The 18,271-nt window shown below is 35.4% G+C and overlaps 1 protein-coding gene and 1 pseudogene across 3 annotated transcripts in view; one reads left to right on the top strand and one right to left on the bottom strand.

Moving 5' to 3' along the window:
• Window positions 1–18,271, top strand: part of LOC138918377 (mitochondrial ornithine transporter 1-like) — a 64,717-nt gene that overhangs the window by 38,119 nt on the left and 8,327 nt on the right. Inside the window, exon 4 of one of the 3 annotated variants that reach the window (XM_070239636.1) lies at window positions 3,740–3,888. The exons of the other annotated variants lie outside the window; for them this stretch is intronic. Within the exon in view, the coding sequence (XP_070095737.1) occupies window positions 3,740–3,765 (26 nt within the window). The 3' untranslated portion in view covers window positions 3,766–3,888. Of the gene's footprint in view, window positions 1–3,739; window positions 3,889–18,271 lie in introns of those variants that run through there. 3 annotated transcript variants of the gene reach the window in all.
• Window positions 1–18,271, bottom strand: part of LOC106781207 (phosphatidylinositol 3,4,5-trisphosphate 3-phosphatase TPTE2-like) — a 116,695-nt pseudogene that overhangs the window by 28,115 nt on the left and 70,309 nt on the right.

Consider the following 18,271-nt stretch of genomic DNA (forward strand, 5'->3'; position numbering starts at 1 on the left):
AGATGCTGTGGAAGCTGAGGAGCATGAGGTAAAAAGACTCAAGTTTGACAAAGAAGGAGAAGTCAGAGAGATGGCCAAACAACTTCAAGTGAAATTTCTTCAGTTATGATAGAAGAAACAAAATCATCTTCATCTAAGAATAAAGACAAAGTAGTTGTATCAGGCAGCACTGTACAGAGGAGGATGAAGAGGCAGAAGAGAGTCTTTAATGACATCAACAGAAATGATCCCAGAAAGAAAAAAAGTCAAGAAAAAGAATCTGATGCCTTAACTAACTGTGAATGAAGAGACTTCTGAGAAAAATAACCAAATGGAGGAATCTCATTGGTCTCAAGCTGAGAAAGATTTACATTCTGAAGGTAGTGCAAATATAAGGCCCTGTAAGTAGCGACTGTGACTGCCATGAAACAGAAGAATTAGTAGGATCCAATACCAGTAGACATGGAGAGATTCTCTCAGAATCATCCATGGAAAACGATGATGATGCCAGAGAAGTCACTGATGAACCAACAGAACAAGACTATTGGAAACATTTAGATGCAGTATTTTACATACAGTTCTAGTTTTATACTGTATCAAATTCCTATGTAATAAAGTGGAGGTTTAGTTTTACAAGAGAAGTAGGTTGTAAAATAAAGTACTTTATGGGATACATCCTGAGAGAGTTGTTCATATAGGAACAGTGAATTATCAGCTCCTCTGGGTCCTGCTTATTATTGACAATTTTTGGTGGGTGGAGTCTGGTTAATCAGTGGTTTGTGTATAGATTTTTTTAAATTTAGAATTAAAGTTTTTAAATGGGAAGGTAATAATTACAATTTTTAAACTTTGAGGACAGTATCACATTTAGTTTCTACATACGCAAGAAAGCTTTTTGTCTTGTCTTTTTCTGACAGCTCTAGAAGTTTTCCTATTTTGGTCATAGTTTCAACATTTTACCATGTGAATTATAGGGTTTTGTGGTAGTTATATATTATTTATATTTATAAATATACATTACATATAATTCATCTCTTACAGAAACAGAAAAATATAAAATTTGCCTCCTTAGAATAATATTGTACATTTACATGTAATCTATTATACAGGGTATATTATATCACACATATAATAACATATTATATAATATAACGTGGGATATAATACATATTATAATAAAATAATAAACAACATATATTATGTTATGTAATATGATTAAGTACAATTATATTTATATAATATATACCATATAATATATTATATATAAAATACATAATTTTAAATACAAATATACATATATTATTCTAAGGGAGGCCATGTTATATTTTTATCCTTCTATAAGAGATGAATTTATATTATTATATAAATTATATATATTTATAAATGGAATAATATATATGTATATATAATATGCATTAAATTTTTTACCTGAAAGAGTATATTTTTAGGAGAATACTGCCACCTACGTGTTCTAAGTTATATTAAATTTATAACTCCATAGTCTGTTTACTGAGAAAAATGAGCATTTGTTAGATAAATACCCTTACCTTAATGGGATTCCTATAGAAAGAGTGTTTTCCAGAAGATGGGAATGACATGGCAATAATACGCCCTGGAAGTCAAAATAGTCACTATTACAGATGTTATTATACATGTAAAACAATAAATGAGAACTTAATTTACATATAATCAGACTCTTTTTTCATAAAAAAGAAATTTCAGGATTGAGAATGACAAAAAAGCTAACTAACCCTCAGAATAATCAACATAACATATTAAAATATCCAATATAATGACCACTAAACTCACACAGTGCTCCCAAGACTCAACTGCTTCCAGCCAAATGCAACAGATTTATGTTGATCTCAGTCTGGAGCTGCCCCCATGGTGAGAATTTCTTATCTGAACACTAAAGAAAAAGGAGAGATCTGGGATCCAGCAATCGTGGGAACTCCCAGGGTGCTCCAGTGCTCCTGACTCAGAAACCTGAGACCTACAAAGGGTTCCAGCAAGAGAACAGGTCTCTCTGAGATCCTTGAGACCCAGGATAACTATTAGAACTCAACAAATTCTAAACCAAACAAATGGAGTCAGCTGAAAATTCCTTCAACTCCCTGTACTGTAACCAAGTAACCCTGATTTGGGATGACAATGGAGATTTTCCATTGTCAGGGTTAAACTACAAATATGTCACACTACCATAGTGGTAGATGTCTTCACAGATCAAGAATGCTTTAGACAAGGTAAGAACCAAAATAAACATATAATTACCCACACACAAGAAAAATGTGAAGTTAATGTAAGTAAATCAAGAGTAAATCTTCACAAACCAGTAATGTAAGTGAGGTCTAAGTCAAATCCATCTTTCCTGTATCGCCGTTTGTTTCCTGAAACCTGAGAGTTTAAAACAATCATTAATTTGTAAAATATAAATCAACATAAAAATAAAGAAGATTATATACATATCTATAACACTCGCCAGTATTTCCCGAAACACAAACATTTTTCTGAATCACAAACATGTTTTGCCCACTTACCATCCTTCTGGTCAGTATTTCAAGATGTCTTTTTTGGTAAGCCAGATGAAAAACTCTCATCAGAATGATAAGTCGTAGAGGTCGAAATATAATTGCCAATCTAACAATAAATTTTAAAGATCCATTTTTACTTCAGAAATAGAGGATTTTGTCAATATGGACTAAGTCTTGAGCAGTGATTCTTAACCAGGGGCAATTTTGTACACCCCATCTATCCCCAAGCCTCTCACCCACTTACCCAAGGGATATTTGGCAATGTCTGGAGGCATTTTTGGTTGTTGTAACTGTGTGTGGAGGGGGTGCTACTTGCATCCAGTGGATAGAGGACAGAAAAGCTGCTAAACACCAATGAACAGGACAGCTTCCATAACAAAGAATTATCTGGTCCAAAATATCAATAGTGCTGAGATTGAGAAACTCTGGTCTAGAGAGATAGCTATATGATGGATGCTTAGAATTTGTGGATTTAACTTTTGTAGCTTAAGATGAGCATTTTTCAATCTTTTCCCCATCAAACAAACTGAGGGTTCTTGTTCACCTGTGTTACTCCCATCAGTAACAGAGGTTCACTACACTACTAACACACATCAGGCAGGCAGTAGATTGAGATACTTCCCAAGTGTGCTAGCTACTGTCTCTCCTGCCATCAGAAAAAAAACACAATGGCAGAGAACTGATGGTTTGGACTAGTGCTTCTCTAACTTGAGTGCACACACTGATTCAGTAGGTCACTGGGGCCTGCGGTGTTTTCCTTCTTGCATTTCTAGCTCTTAGATGATGCTGAGGTTGTAGGTCAGAGGACCATACTGGCTCCAGCTATTTTCAAACAACTCCAAAAGCCTATCGCATAACATCAAGTTTCACTAGCACCTGAATTGAAGTCCTGGGAAGCTGGAGTGCAGAAAGAAGCAAGCTATTAGACTAATAAATAAGCCTAATGAGCCACCCAACATCTACATCCCAGTACGCATTTGTTCTTCTTTTCCTCATCGCCAAAGTAGAAAGAAGAAAAGCCATCAGTTCTTCATACACATTTTAGTTTCCTGATCCCCAACAGTTCTGATTTTGCCTCAGCTTTCTTCATTCCAATGATACTGCAAAATTCCACCTCTGTGTTGCTATCCACGTCACCTGGTTTTCTGTTCCATTTGCTTTTTGAGAGAATTATCATTGGAGTCACTCAAGTTTTGCATATGCTCAAACCAATACTCTCTTTGTTATAGGAAAAACCCAGGAATTTCATGTGTAAGGAATTTGTGATTGAAGCTTAAACGGGAATTTAGTGGGAATTTCAAAGTATAGCGAAGTTAAAGTTAGTACAAGAGGCAAAGTCCCCAGTTTCTTCTTTGAGTGCTCCATCTTCTTCATTCAACCAAAGGTACGTAGTGCGTACACCCTTCATGGATCCCTAAATACCACCAGCCTTTAGTTTCTAAGTATGTGGAAATTTATCTAAACATTTCATTTTCAAGCAGCTTATCTGGCATAGAATCATCACATTCAGAGTTAAAAGATTATACAAAATGAAATCCATAGAAAATGCAAAAAAAAAAAGACAGTTTAAGAAACGTGAATCATGTCTCTTACCTGGGGATATCATTAAAATAACTGAAGTCATAAAAAATGTAAATTATATCAATCAGTAGAGTCAGCAGAATAATGACAGCATCTAAGGAGTTAAGTAAATCAGAGAAATATCGTTGCATCCTATAATGTAAAACAAAAAATACAAGTTTATGCTCCCCCAAAGAAGAGACAGGGAAATTTTAAAAGCAAGAATTATTTGGCTCATCTCCATTAACAATTCTATTTTAATGAATTATCTAAAATGCATTTACTAGACTAGACATAGAAAAGTATTCATATTCATTATTTTATACATATATATGACAAAAGCATAAATATTGCAGTTTAAGTTCAGTTAAGAGATATAACCAAACCATCAAACAAGAGGCAAGCAATGCCTTCACATAGGTGGGAGAGAAAGGTGGGATGTTGGAGAGTACTATTGGGCAGTGGAAGCTGAACATGTCACAGCCTTAGAGCAACTGCGGCTGTGAGGAGGGCAGAAGAGGAGCTTGTGAGAGGCAGACAGGTCCACTATTTTGGCCTGCGAACTCATCATCTGGCTTTGTACCTAGAGTGGAATCCCAATGGGCTGGTATGGCCTCCCCTGCAAAAGCTGAACTTGCACCCACTGCACCTTCCTCCCCCCAACGCTGGCTCCTTCAGCTGTGGGCACTGGTGATCCGCGGGAAGGTTCTAGGGTAGCTTCCACTTCTAGGGTAGCCCCTTTCAGGCTCTGAGTAACCCGGGAGTGGGCAACTGTCCTTAGCTCAAAGGCATGAGGGTAGAGTTCAGGAGGAGAGGAATCAAGCTGCCTTCTGAAAGGCTCTGGATGAAGTGAGGCCAGGGAACTTAGTCTCTGACTTCCACAGCAGTCCAGCTCTAAGGCTTGGCTTACTCCATCCACCTTCTCAGAAAGCCAGCAGCGGAGAAAATCAACTGCTGCCTCACTACTAAGCCTCGCTGACAGGATGAGCATGCCTCAGATCTCCTGTGTACCTTAACAAAAGTTTTTATTTTAACTGAGGTAGGGGATTGTTCATGATCTATTTTCTAGTATTTAATATGCCATCAGATTTTATTTAGATTCAATTCTTAATGAAAGTATTAATATTTATACTTCACATACATGTTCCTCTTAATAATGTGCATGTAGACACATCAGCTGCCTTGTCCCATTTTGCAAACCCATTAAGCTTTACCTGTTGAAGGAACCATCTAGAATACATTATTGGAGACTAGAGTGACAGTTACAACAAAAATATTAAAGCCCAATCTAGTAGAAATTGGGATGTGGATAGTTGTTTCTCTGGTGGACCGTGTCTTCGAGGAGAATTATTTTGATAAAGAGGGACAAATTTGGTTGTGTTGACCTGGTAATTACTTTGGGATGCTTCTCATAGCACTACAAAATAGCTTTATATGTTTTTAAAAAATTAATCAAACTTACCCTTCTACACATACTCGAAGAAGAACATCCATTAAAAAAAATAAAGCAATAGCTAAAGAAATTGAACGATATTCCAAAGGAATATACACTTTGCTATCAGAGATGAATTGATCTGCGATGATAAGAGACATGTCCACAAAGACGAGCAAGATTCCAAATATTCTAAAACAAACAAACACATAAATAAACAGAATAAAGATGAATTGGTTTTCACCTCTATAGTTAGACTACATTTAGCCCAGGGATCTGATACTAAAATGTCATTATTTAGGATTAAACTGTCAGTGGCAGGGAGAACTGTGTTGTCTTAGAATTTCAACAAAATTACTCAGTTTTCACCCAATAGAAGCATTTAGGAAAATAAAATTCCCACAAAACCACTTCATGTTATCATGCTCCTTTATAATAGACACATCAGACTAACCCTCCAACATAGAACTGTCAAACTGAATTAAAATTACTTATCTCTGCTTGTAAACTCTTCTTAAAATTCAAGAAGTTTATAAGAGGTCTCTACGAATTTCTCATAGTAAATAAAACCTCATTAGTCTTGATAATTATTAAGAATTTAGTAATAAAAACCAAGTGAAAGCATGACTAACATAAGCCCTAAAAAGACCACTTTGACCAGTAAGATTTTTTCATCAGTGAGATTTTCAGCAAGTATATGATTACACATTAATGGATGTTTCTAGCATATGCTGGGCACATGAGAAGGACTTCAATTCCAAAAATATATACATGATTGAACTCTAAAGTAACTCCGAAGCCTTTCTCTTACGTATTCTAAACACATTACCCATAAATTGATTACACTATTTGTAGAATCTATGAAGATGAATTAATTAGTCTTCAAAGTACTTTTTTCCAATTGCAACACAAATTAAAATATTATAAATTTAAAAGGAAGCAAGTATATTGCGTGAAGCTGTATGATAGTATGAAATCTTGCCATCATGTGGAGAAGAAGCCTAAATAGAATGCTTTCAGAATTAAGGAGTAATTCGAGACAAATAAGGTATTTAATAAAACACTTTACTTGTAATTGTAGAATTTTAAAGTGCATGCATCATTATTTTTACTTTTCCAGGTAGGAAAAAACATACTAATATGTTACCATTAGACTTAGGGGAATGCCGTTTCTTTGCAATTCTTAATGTTCAGGTTAAACTAACCTTCCAAGATAAATTAGATTACATTATATGGGACACGGGGGCTATTTAGTAACATACTGACAGTGGAAATGCTTTTTTTCTCCTCCTAGATCCTTTCTCATTAAAACAAAATTCACATTAAATGGATACATATTTAATTACCTCTTTTTTTAGGGTCTCACATACCTGATTATGAAAGATGATACAATTAAGCGTATAACTTTCTTAATCTCTTGGCTGCAAAAAGAAGTAAAAATAAAATTCAAGAGTTTTCAAGTTTATCACAGATTTCTTCTAACATATAATATGAATTTAACCAATAAACAAAGGCCTTTATAAATATAATTTTAAAAGAAAATCCTTCAGAAGTTGCATAACAAGGTGCTTTTTACTAATAACTAAAATTTTCACATTTCTGCTTCATGATTTTTTTTTTACTTTCATATGTGGAATATGAATAAAACACCAAACTTTAGATGTCTAGTAACATTTCCTTTGCCTATAAAGCCCCAACCCCACCTTTATGGTAATATTAAGCTTGGCGTCATCAACTAAAGCAACATAGCGTGGAGATAGAGGAAGTGATAGGAGAGACCTGTGTTCCAGTTCTCCCATTCATGAGCTGTGGGATCCTGGGCAAGTCATCAAACCTTGGCCAGACCTATTTCCACAGCAATCAAAGAAGGGACTTCAGGCATGGGTAGGGAGCACCCATCTTGTCCTGTAATATTCATCTCTTGAAACAAGACATCCCATGAATATGACAGTTAAACATTAAGGAGAGTCACATTTGGAGTTGCAAGTGCTCTTTGGAGGTAATTTAATAAGGAATTTTAATAAGATGCATTTCAAAGGAGAAATAACATACAGACTGGGCTCCTTCCATTAATAGGAGGAGGAAGAGGAGCCTCTTTGATGAACTCCACAGTTACGCCTCATTTTATCCTATGGCTAAAGACAAGGTAGCCACTGGGGTGCAGTTTCATGCCCTGCTGAAGCTTCCAACACAGGACACAAATTCCACTCCAAGTGGGATCAAGCCCAAGGCAGTGCTCATAGCCTGTGCCCAAGACTGAAGAATGGAGATGATGGATGAAGAACAGAACTAGGGCACCACCAAAATTGGCCACGGATGAATACTCTTAGGCTAACCTGGGATGCAAGAGCTCCCCACTCCCTCTAATCTCTCCCTCCTTTACCTGCACCCACAACCTCTGCCCAGGCTTAGTGAGTTGAGGCTGACATGGATGGGAACTGATTGGCCAAAAGAGGTGAATTTCCCCCTGAGGTTACCATTCTCTTAATACAAGCCCTTTCTCAACCACACAGACTACTGGATCTCCAGATAGCAATGAAATGTTATAATAAATCTGAACTTGCCTGACAAAGTGAACATACAGAACCATGACTGACAGAATCATGGGGGCACAAAGGTATGACTTAGGATGGCTTTAGGGCCTCCTATCACTTTCAGTGCCTCACAAAACTACCCCAAGTAAATATGCAATTGAGATTTTTTAAAAACAGTGTGCTATGTAAATGGAACTTCAAACAATATGTTTAGAGTTTGCAGGGAAAGGACTGTGACTCATTGACTCTATATCCAGGAAAAGTACTGTTCATATTTAGGAGCAACAGACAGATACTCTCCAACATGAAGCAACTCAAAGCATAGCAGCCACATACCTTTCCTAAAAACAATTACTCGAAGTGCTCAAGCCAGCTGAGCAATGAATCAAAAGGAAGAATGCAGGAGTAAGAAAGATACCTTATAGAGACAAGGTTAAGAAATTAAATCATAACAATTCAGAACTGTCTAAATAATCATTGTTAATGGAGCACATGGAACAAATGATTCTAAAAACAAAGATAATCTAAGATTCTTGATAATACCATGGACTTAAATTTGCAGGTTTTCTCACACAACTTAGGATTTAAGGTTTGTAAGAAGATAGAAGTAAAAGCAAGTCTCATTTCTTCTCTTTCCCAGGTACAAGTCTAGTGTTAACCTGGATACTGATGGAGAAACAAGGGCACAATTATGTTCTCTAAAAATAAGTTTATAACTTTCATATCATTAAAAATTGACAAGAATAAAAACAATGAATTAATAGCAAAATACAGAAAAATTTAAAGATAAAATATGAAGAGAATGTTTAACACAGAAAACAAAGGAAGATGATAGCAAATAAAACCTAAAATACCAGAAATGATAACAAATACAAGCACGTTACTGTCATATTAAATACTGGCAAATACTCTCAGATAAGTTTAAAAACTAAATGCACAATATGCTATATACAAGAGACAAAAACTAAATTAAAATGATAGTTTGAAAATAAAGAGATGGACAAAGATATGAGATGCAAACGTTAAATCTCAAAATATTAAAAGTTGTAATATTAATATCAAAGTTGAATTCAAAGTAAACATATTAACTATGACCAAGACATCTTATATTGATAGAAGGTAGATTCTATAGGACATTAACAAGGCCATGTTGAAAAGAGGTGAGATGTGTATTGGGGTCAGGTCCTGTCTTTCCCATTGGACACTTACTTCTCTGTACAGATGCTGGAGAAGGCATGTGGCCATACTCAAAGCACTAAGGGCACCAGGGTGATTCTTTGGTCTTCCTGCTCTCACACTAGGGCTCTGGACTTTTCCCCCAAACTATCCACAACACACAAGGCTACATTCCCAGTTTATAGTGTAAACTCTGGTTGAAGAGAGCTGAGTCCGGCTTCAGATCTGATTCCAACCTAAGTTAGCTCATTAGAATTCTCTACCGGGGTTTGGAGAGGAAGCTCCAAAGTAACTAGGAGTGTCTTTTGCCTGGCTTGGTCCACAGGGTATGTACTTCCCTTGGGAGTATTGGTGGCAAAGATAAGATCTGAGTGTCTCTGGCCAAATACTATCTATTCTTAAATATATATATATATTGAAATATAGAAACTTCTTGTGCAGCAAACACATACTTAAAGAATTCGTATGAAATATTTGAAGAAACTCATCCTGTAATAAGACATAAAAAACTTCAATGTACTTTAAAATATAAAAATTATGCAGGCTATATTTTCTGACCACAATGTAATAAAACCATTGCAGTGGGAGAATACTGACATACAAGATATTTAATCGCATTTTATCATTACAGAAATTAAAAAGGTGCCATACATGACAACTTAGATTAAATGGAGATATTGCCTGAAAGACATGAACTACTAACATTTGCTCAAGAAAAAATAGATAAGCTGAATAGTCTAAAAGATAATATACCTTTTAAGGAAATTGAACTTGTAGTTTAAAACTTTCCAACAACAAAAACTCCAAGCCCAATTTTTAAGTGAAGAAATAATACCAATTCTAAACAAACTCTTCCAGAAAAGAGGAAAAGAGGACTATTTCCAAACTCATATTAAGAGACCAGCATTACCCTGATTATTCTATCTTTGTTAGACCAGCCAAATCAGTAAAGATGTTACATGACAAGAAAATTACCAACCAACATCCCTCATGAATACAGATGCAAAAATCCTTAACAAAACGTTAGGAAATCGAATCCAGCAACATAAAAAAGAAAATGCATCATGACCAAGTGGTGTTTGTTCCAGGAATTCAAGGATGGTTCAATACTCTAAAATTAATGTAATTCACCATGTCAATAAACAAAGGAAAATAAAACATACAGTCATCTCAATAGATGTAAATTTTTTTTCCAAAAAATTTAAGGTCCATTCATAATAAAAACTTTCAGCAAACTAGGAATAGAAGGGAACTTCCTTAGCCTGACAATGGACATTTACAAAAATCCCATGGCTAATATCATTCCTAATGGTGAAAGACTGAATATTTTCTCCCAATGATTAGCAATCCAGGATGTCAGTTCACTATTCTTCTATTCAAAATTGTATTGGAGGTTCTAGTCAATGCAATAAGGCAAGAAAAGGAAATAAAAGGCGTATAGATTTGAAAGGGAGAAATAAAACTCTATTTGTAGAAGATATGCTTGTCTACCCAGAAAATCCCAAGGAATCTACAAAGAAGCTAATAGAACTAATAAGTGAGTTTAATAAAGTTATCAGATAAAAGGTCAATAAACAAAACAATTATATTTCTATATACTAGCAATGAACTATTGAAAAATGGAAATTTAAGCAACTACACCATTTATATTAACACCAAAACCCACAAAACACTTTGGTGTAAATTAACGAAATATGTGCAGGATCTGTACACTGAAAATTACAAAACATGATTAAAGAAAAAAAGATTTTAAGGTAAGAGATGTACCATGTTCATAGGTTAGAAGACTCAACATTGTTAAGATGTCACTTCTCCTCAAACCAAGCTATAGATTCAATACAATTTCTATTAAAAAATCACAGCACAATTTTTTGTAGATATTGATAACCTGATTCTAAAATTCACATGGAAAGGCAAAGTGATACCACTCCCTGATTTAAAGACTTACTATAAAGTTAAATAATCAAGACAGTGTGGTATAGAAGAAAGAATCGACACATAGAACAGTGGAACAAAATAGAGTCCAGAAATAGACTCTTGTACGTGGTCAACTGATTTTCAACAAAGATGCAACGGCAATTCAACAGAGAAAAAATAGTCTCACAAGAAATTGTAGTAGAATTATTGGACATACATATACAAAAGAACAGTCTTCAACCTATATCACACAACGTACACCAAAACGAACCCAAAATGGATCCATGTACCTAAATGTAAAACCTAAAACTATGAAATTTCTAGAAGAAAACATAGGAGAAAATATTTGTGACCTTGGGTTAGAAAAACATGTCTTAGACAGTACACCAAAAATCATAATCATGAAAGAAAAAAATTGAATTTTATCAAAATTAAAAATTTCTGCTGTGTAAAAAAAATAAACCAAAACAGGGACAAGCTACAGATTGGGAGAAAATATTTGCAAAATATTTATCTGATGAATTTGTATCCAGAACATATAAAGAACTCTCAAAACTCAACAATAAGGAAAAAGAATTTAAAAACAGACCAAAAACTTGGATAGACACTTCACCAAAGGAAATCAATGGATAGCAAGTAAGCATACGAAAAGATGCTCAACATCATTGGTCATTATGAAAATACAATTTCAAGTCTCAGCGAGATACCTCTACTCACCTATTACAATGTCTTAAAAAACAAAGTGAAACAAAACAGACGGACAATACGAAGTACAGGCAAGGATGCAGAGCAACCAGAACCCTCATACATGTGAAACAGTACAGCCATTTTGGAAACTATTTTTTATACAATTAAACTACACTTTACCATAAGATTCAGCAATCCTTACGCCCACACAAAGACGTATATGCAAATGTTCATAGCCACATTATTCATAACAGGCCAAAACTGGAAATAATCTAAACGTCCATCAATGGGTGAATGGATAGGAAAATATGGAATATTCATATAATGGCATACTACTCAGCAATAAAAAGAAACAGACTACTGATACACGTATTTATATGGATGAATCTCCAATGCATTAAGCTATATGAAAGAAGCCAATTTCAATTGGCTACATACTGTTCAACTCAACTACATGACATTCTGGAAAAGGTAAAACTATAGGGACAGAAAATAGATCAGTCATTGCCAGGGGCTAGATTTGGGGGAAAGGTTGAACACAAAAGGACTTGAGAAATTTTAAAAGGATGATAGAATTTTTCTGTGTCATGATTATGACAGTGGTTACACGAATCTATGTATTAGTCAAAACTCATAGAATTGCCACACAATGCATAAAATTCATTAAATATAAATTGTAGCTTAAGTTTTTAAAGAATATTTACTATGCTGTAAATTATACCTTAAGGTGTGAAAAGTGTGCTGTAATCAAAAGGCTAGTAAAATGATGGAATAAAATAAATTCTGGAAACAGAGCCGGTATGCAAAGATTCATAATAAAATAGAGAGACATTTAAAAATCACTGAAGAAAATAGAAATTTTTTCAATAATAGGTTCATTCATTCAACCAAAGTCATTGAGTGCCTACTATGTACTATGGTGCTGTTTTAGTCACTGGAGATACAGCAGTTAACAAAATGGACAAAATTTTCTTCCTTCATGATGCTTGCACTCTTGTTATGAGGACAGACCATAAGTATAATAAATAAGTAAATAACATAATAAGTTATAAAGTGATAAGTGCAATAGAGATCATTAAAACAGGGCAAGAGCAATGGAGGGGGATGCAATTTTGATGTTGGGGAAACTAGGTAGTCACTTGGGAGAAAAGTAGATTCCTACATTTTATACCTTAATACAAAATAAATTCTGGACAGATGTTTTATTCAAATGTAGAAAATAAATTCAAAATATAGAAGAAATTTTGGTGACTATATTAAAATCTTGGGTAGAGAAAGACTTTCTACATATGACACTAAAGGCATAAATCACAAAGGAAAGTAGAGATATATTCAAATGCATGAAGATTATAAACTTCTATGGGCCAGCCCTGGCAGCCTAGTGGTTAAGTTCAGTGCACTCTGCTTCTGCGGCCTGGATTTGGTTCTCAGGTGCGGACCCATGCCACTCATCTTTCAGTGGCCATTCTATGTTGGTGGCTCATGTAAAGAAAAAAAAAAAGAGGAAGATTGGCAACAGATGTTAGAAAAAAAAAGACTATAAATTTATACACAGTGAAAAGCTAGACAACCTGGGAAAAATTACTTGCCCTATATATGACATAAAAAAGATTGATATATTTAACTTTTCAATCCAATGACAGAGATAACATCCCAATTTTACTTTATTTTATATTTTAAATTTTTTATTGAGGTAATGATAGGTTACAATCTTGTGAAATTTCGGTTGTACATTATTGTCTGTCACTCGTGTTGTAGGTGCAACCCTTCACCCTTTTTGCCCACCCCCACCCCCCCTTTCCCCTGGTAGCCACTAATCTGTTCTCTTTGTCGACATATTTAAATTCCTCATATGAGTGGAGTCATACAGAGATTGTCCTCCTCTATCTGGCTTATTTCACTTAACATAATTCCCTCAAGGTCCATCCATGTTGTTGCAAATGGGACAATTTTGTTCTTTTTCATGGCTGAGTAGTATTCCATTGTATATATATACCACGTCTTTTTTTATCCAATCATCTGTTGATGGGCACTTAGGTTGCTTCCACGTCTTGGCTATTGTAAATAATGCTGCAATGAACATTGGGGTGCATGGGACTTTTGGAATTGCTATTTCAAGCTCTTTGGATAGATACCCAATAGTGGAATAGCTGGATCATATGTTAGTTCTACTTTTAAATTTTTGAGGAATCTCCATACTGTTTTCCATAGTGGCTGCACCAGTTTGCATTCCCACCAGCAGCATATGAGGGTTCCTTTTTCTCCACAACCACTCCAACATTTGTTACTATTAGTTTTAGATATTTTTGTCATTCTAATGGGTTTAAGGTGATATCTTAGTGTAGTTTTGATTTGCATTTCCCTGATGATCAGTGATGATGAATATCTTTTCATGTGCCTATTGGCCATCCGTATATCTTCTTTGGAGAAATGTCTGTTCATGTCTCCTACCCATTTTTTAATTGGGTTGTTCAATTTTTTGTTGTTGGGTTGTGTGAGTTCTTTATGTATTATGGATATTAAGCCTTTGCCGGATGTTTTACTTGCAAATATTTTTTTCCCAGCTAGTGGGTTGTTTTTTTGTTTCAATCCTGTTTTCCCTTGCCTTGAAGAAGCTCTTTAGTCTGATGAAGTCCCATTTGTTTATTCTTTCTATGGTTTCCACTGTCTGAGAATACATGGTGTCCAAAAAGATCCTTTTAATACTGATGTCAAAGAGTGTACTGCCTACGTTTTCTTCTAGAAGCCTTATGGTTTCAGGTCTCAGCTTTAGGTCTTCGATCCATTTTGAGTTTATTTTGGTGAATGGTGAAAAAGAATGGTCAATTTTCATTCTTTTACATGTGGCTTTCCAGTTTTCTCAGCACCATTTGTTGAAAAGACTTTCTTTTCTCCATTGTATGCTCTCAGCTCCTTTGTCGAAGATTAGCTGTCCATAGATGTGTGGTTTAATTTCTGGGCTTTCAATTCTGTTCCATTGATCTGTGCACCTGTTTTTGTACCAGTACCATGCTGTTTTGATTACTGTAGCTTTGTAGTATGTTTTGAAGTCAGGGCTTGTGATGCCTCCAGCTGCGTTCTTTTTTCTCAGGATTGCTTTAGCAATTCGAGGGCTTTTGTTGCCCCATATGAATTTTAGGATTCTTTGTTCTATTTCTGTAAAGAATGTCATTGGGAATCTCATTGGGATGGTGTTGAATCTGTAGATTGCTTTGGGTAGAATGGACATTTTAACTACGTTTCTTCTTTCAATCCATGTGCCTGGAATGTCTTTCCATCTCTTTACGTTGTCATCCATTTCTTTCAGAGAAGCCTTGTAATTTTCATTGTATATGTCTTTCATTTCCTTAGTTAAATTCATCCCGAGGTATTTTATTCTTTTTGTTGCAATTGTGAATGGTATTGTGTTCTTGGGTTCTTTTTCTGTTAGTTCGTTATTAGAGTATAGAAATGCTACTGATTTATGTAAATTGATTTTATACCCTGCAACTTTGCTGTAGTTGTTGATTACTTCTAAAAGTTTTCCAATGGATTCTTTGGGGTTTTCTATATATAAGATCATGTCATCTGCAAACAGCGAGAGTTTCACTTCTTCCCTCCCTATTTGGATTCCTTTTTCTTGCCTAATTGCTCTGGCCAAAACCTCCAGTACTATGTTAAATAAGAGTGGTGATAGAGGGCGTCCTTGTCTCGTTCCTGTTTTCAGGGGATGGTTCTCAGGTTTTGCCCATTGAGCATGATGTTGACTGTGGGTTTGTCACATATGGCCTTTATTATGTTGAGGTAGTTCCCTTCTATCACCATTTTGTTCAGAGTTTTTATCATAAATGGCTGTTAGATCTTGTCAAATGCTTTCTCTGTATATATTGAGATGATCGTGTGGTTTTTATTCCTCAGTTTGTTGATGTGGTGTATCACGTTGATTGCTTTGCGGATGTTGAACCATCCCTGTGTCCCTGGTATGAATCCCACTTGATCCTGATGTATGATCCTTTTGATGTATTGCTGTATTTGGGCTGCCAAAATTTTGTTGAGAATTTTTGCATCTATGTTCATCAGTGATATTGGCTTGTAGTTCTCCTTTCTCCTGGTGTCCTTGTCAGGCTTTGGTATCAGCGTGATGTTGGCCTCACAGAATGTGTTAGGAAGTGTTCCATCCTCCTCAATTTTTTGGAATAGCTTGAAAAGGATAGGTATTAAATCCTCTCTGAAAGTTTGGTAGAATTCCACAGGAAAGCCATCTGGTCCTGGGGTTTTATTTTTTGGGATGCTTTTGATTGCTGTTTCAATCTCTTTCCTTGTGATTGGTCTGTTCAAATTGTCTGTTTCTTCTTGAGTGAGCTTTGGGAGATTGTAGGAGTCCAAGAATTTATCCATTTCCTCTAGGTTATCCATTTTGCTGGCATATAGTTTTTTGTAGTATTCTCTTATAATCCGTTGTATTTCTGTAGAGTCTGTTGTTATCTCTCCTCTTTCATTTCTGATTTTGTTTATTTGAGCTTTCTCTCTTTTTTTCTTTGTAAGTCTGGCTAGGGGTTTGTCAATTTTATTTATCTTCTCAAAGAACCAGCTCTTTGTTTCATTGATCCTTTCTACTGCCTTTTTTGTTTCAATAGCATTTATTTCTGCTCTGATTTTTATTATTTCTCTCCGTCTGCTGACTTTGTGCTTTGTTTGTTCTTCTTTCTCTAGTTCAGTTAGGTGTAGTTTAAGACTGCTGACTTGGGATTTTTCTTGTTTGTTAAGATGTGCCTGAATTGCAATGAATTTTCCTCTTAACACAGCTTTTGCTGCATGCCATCTGAGTTGGTATAGCATGTTATCATTGTCACTTGTCTCCGGGTATTTTCTGATTTCTTCTTTAATTTCTTCCATGATCCATTGCTTGTTCGATAGCCTATTGTTTAGTCTCCACATCCTTGTGCTTTTCTCAGGTTTTTTCTCGTAATTAATTTCTAGCTTTATAGCATTATGATCGGAGTAGGTGCTTGTTATTATTTCAATTTTTTTAAATTTGTAGAGGCTTGCCTTGTTTCCCAACATATGGTCTATCCTTGAGAATGTTCCATGCACGCATGAGAAGAATATGTATTCTGCTGTTTTTGGATGAAGTGTTCTATATATGTCTATTAAGTCCAACTGTTTTAGCTTTTTGTTTAGCTCCACTGTTTCTTTATTGATTTTCTGTCTGGATGATCTGTCCATTGATGTGAGTGGGGTGTTGAGGTCCCCTACTATTATTGTGTTATTTTTGATATCGTCTTTTAGGTTTGTTAATAGTTGCTTTATGAACTTTGGTGTTCCTGTGTTGGGTGCATAGATATTTATAAGCATTATTTCTTCTTGATGAAGTGTCCCTTTGATCATTATATATTTTGGCCCTCTGTGTCTCTCTTACCTGCCTTATCTTGAAGTCTGTTTTGTCTGATGTAAGTATTGCGACACCTGCTTTCTTTTGTTTGCTATTAGCTTGGAGTATTGTCTTCCACCCCTTCACTCTGAGCCTGTGTTTGTCCTTGGAGCTGAGGTGTGTTTCCTGGAGGCAACAAATTGTTGGATCTTGTTCTTTAATCCATTTTGCCACTCAGTGTCTTTTGATTAGAGAGTTCAATCCATTTACATTGAAGGTGAGTATTGATGCATGAGGGCTTAATGCTGTCATTCTGTTGCTCGTTTTCCAGTTTTCCTGTGCTTCCTTTGTTTCTCGTCCTGTATGTTTTAGCCTACCTATTGACTACTGCAATTTCTTATGCTGGGTTTCTTAGATTTTTTCTTATTTATGTTTTGTGTCTCTGTTCTGTTTTTTAGTTTAGTGGCTACCCTGAACTTTGTATTCAGAATCTCGTGTATAACATAGTCCATTTTCTGGTGGTCTCTTACTTCCTTAGCCTAGACTGTTTCAGACCCTTTCCTCCTCTCCTCCTAAATTATTATTTTCATCTCTTATTCCAGCTCGTGTTGTGAGTTTGTGGTTAGAGTGATAAGATTGTCTTTGCTTTGGTGATTTCCTTCCCTTTATCCTAATGATATAGTTGAATATTTGCTATCCTATTCAGATTCTATCTGTCTCCCTACTCTGTGTTTTGTGACCCCTTTCTCCCTTTTTATCTTTTCTCAGGTATGAGAGCCTTCTTGAGGATTTCTTGTAGTGGAGGTCTTGTGACTATGAAGTCCCTTAGCTTTTGTTTGTCTGGAAAAGATTTAATTTCTCCCTCATATCTGAAGGATATTTTTGCTGGATAGAGTATTCTTGCCTGAAGATTTTTATCCTCTAAAGTTTTGAATATGCCACTCCAATCTCTCCTAGCTTGTAAGGTTTCTGTAGAGAAACCCGCTGAAAGTCTGCTAGGGGTTCCTTTGTAGGTTATTTTCTTCTGCCTTGCTGCCCTGAGTATTCTTTCTTTGTCATTCATTTTTGCCATTTTTACTACTATATGCCTTGCAGTAGGTCTTTT

This window comes from Equus caballus, chromosome 17, assembly GCF_041296265.1.
Source record: "Equus caballus isolate H_3958 breed thoroughbred chromosome 17, TB-T2T, whole genome shotgun sequence".
NCBI lineage: Eukaryota > Metazoa > Chordata > Mammalia > Perissodactyla > Equidae > Equus > Equus caballus.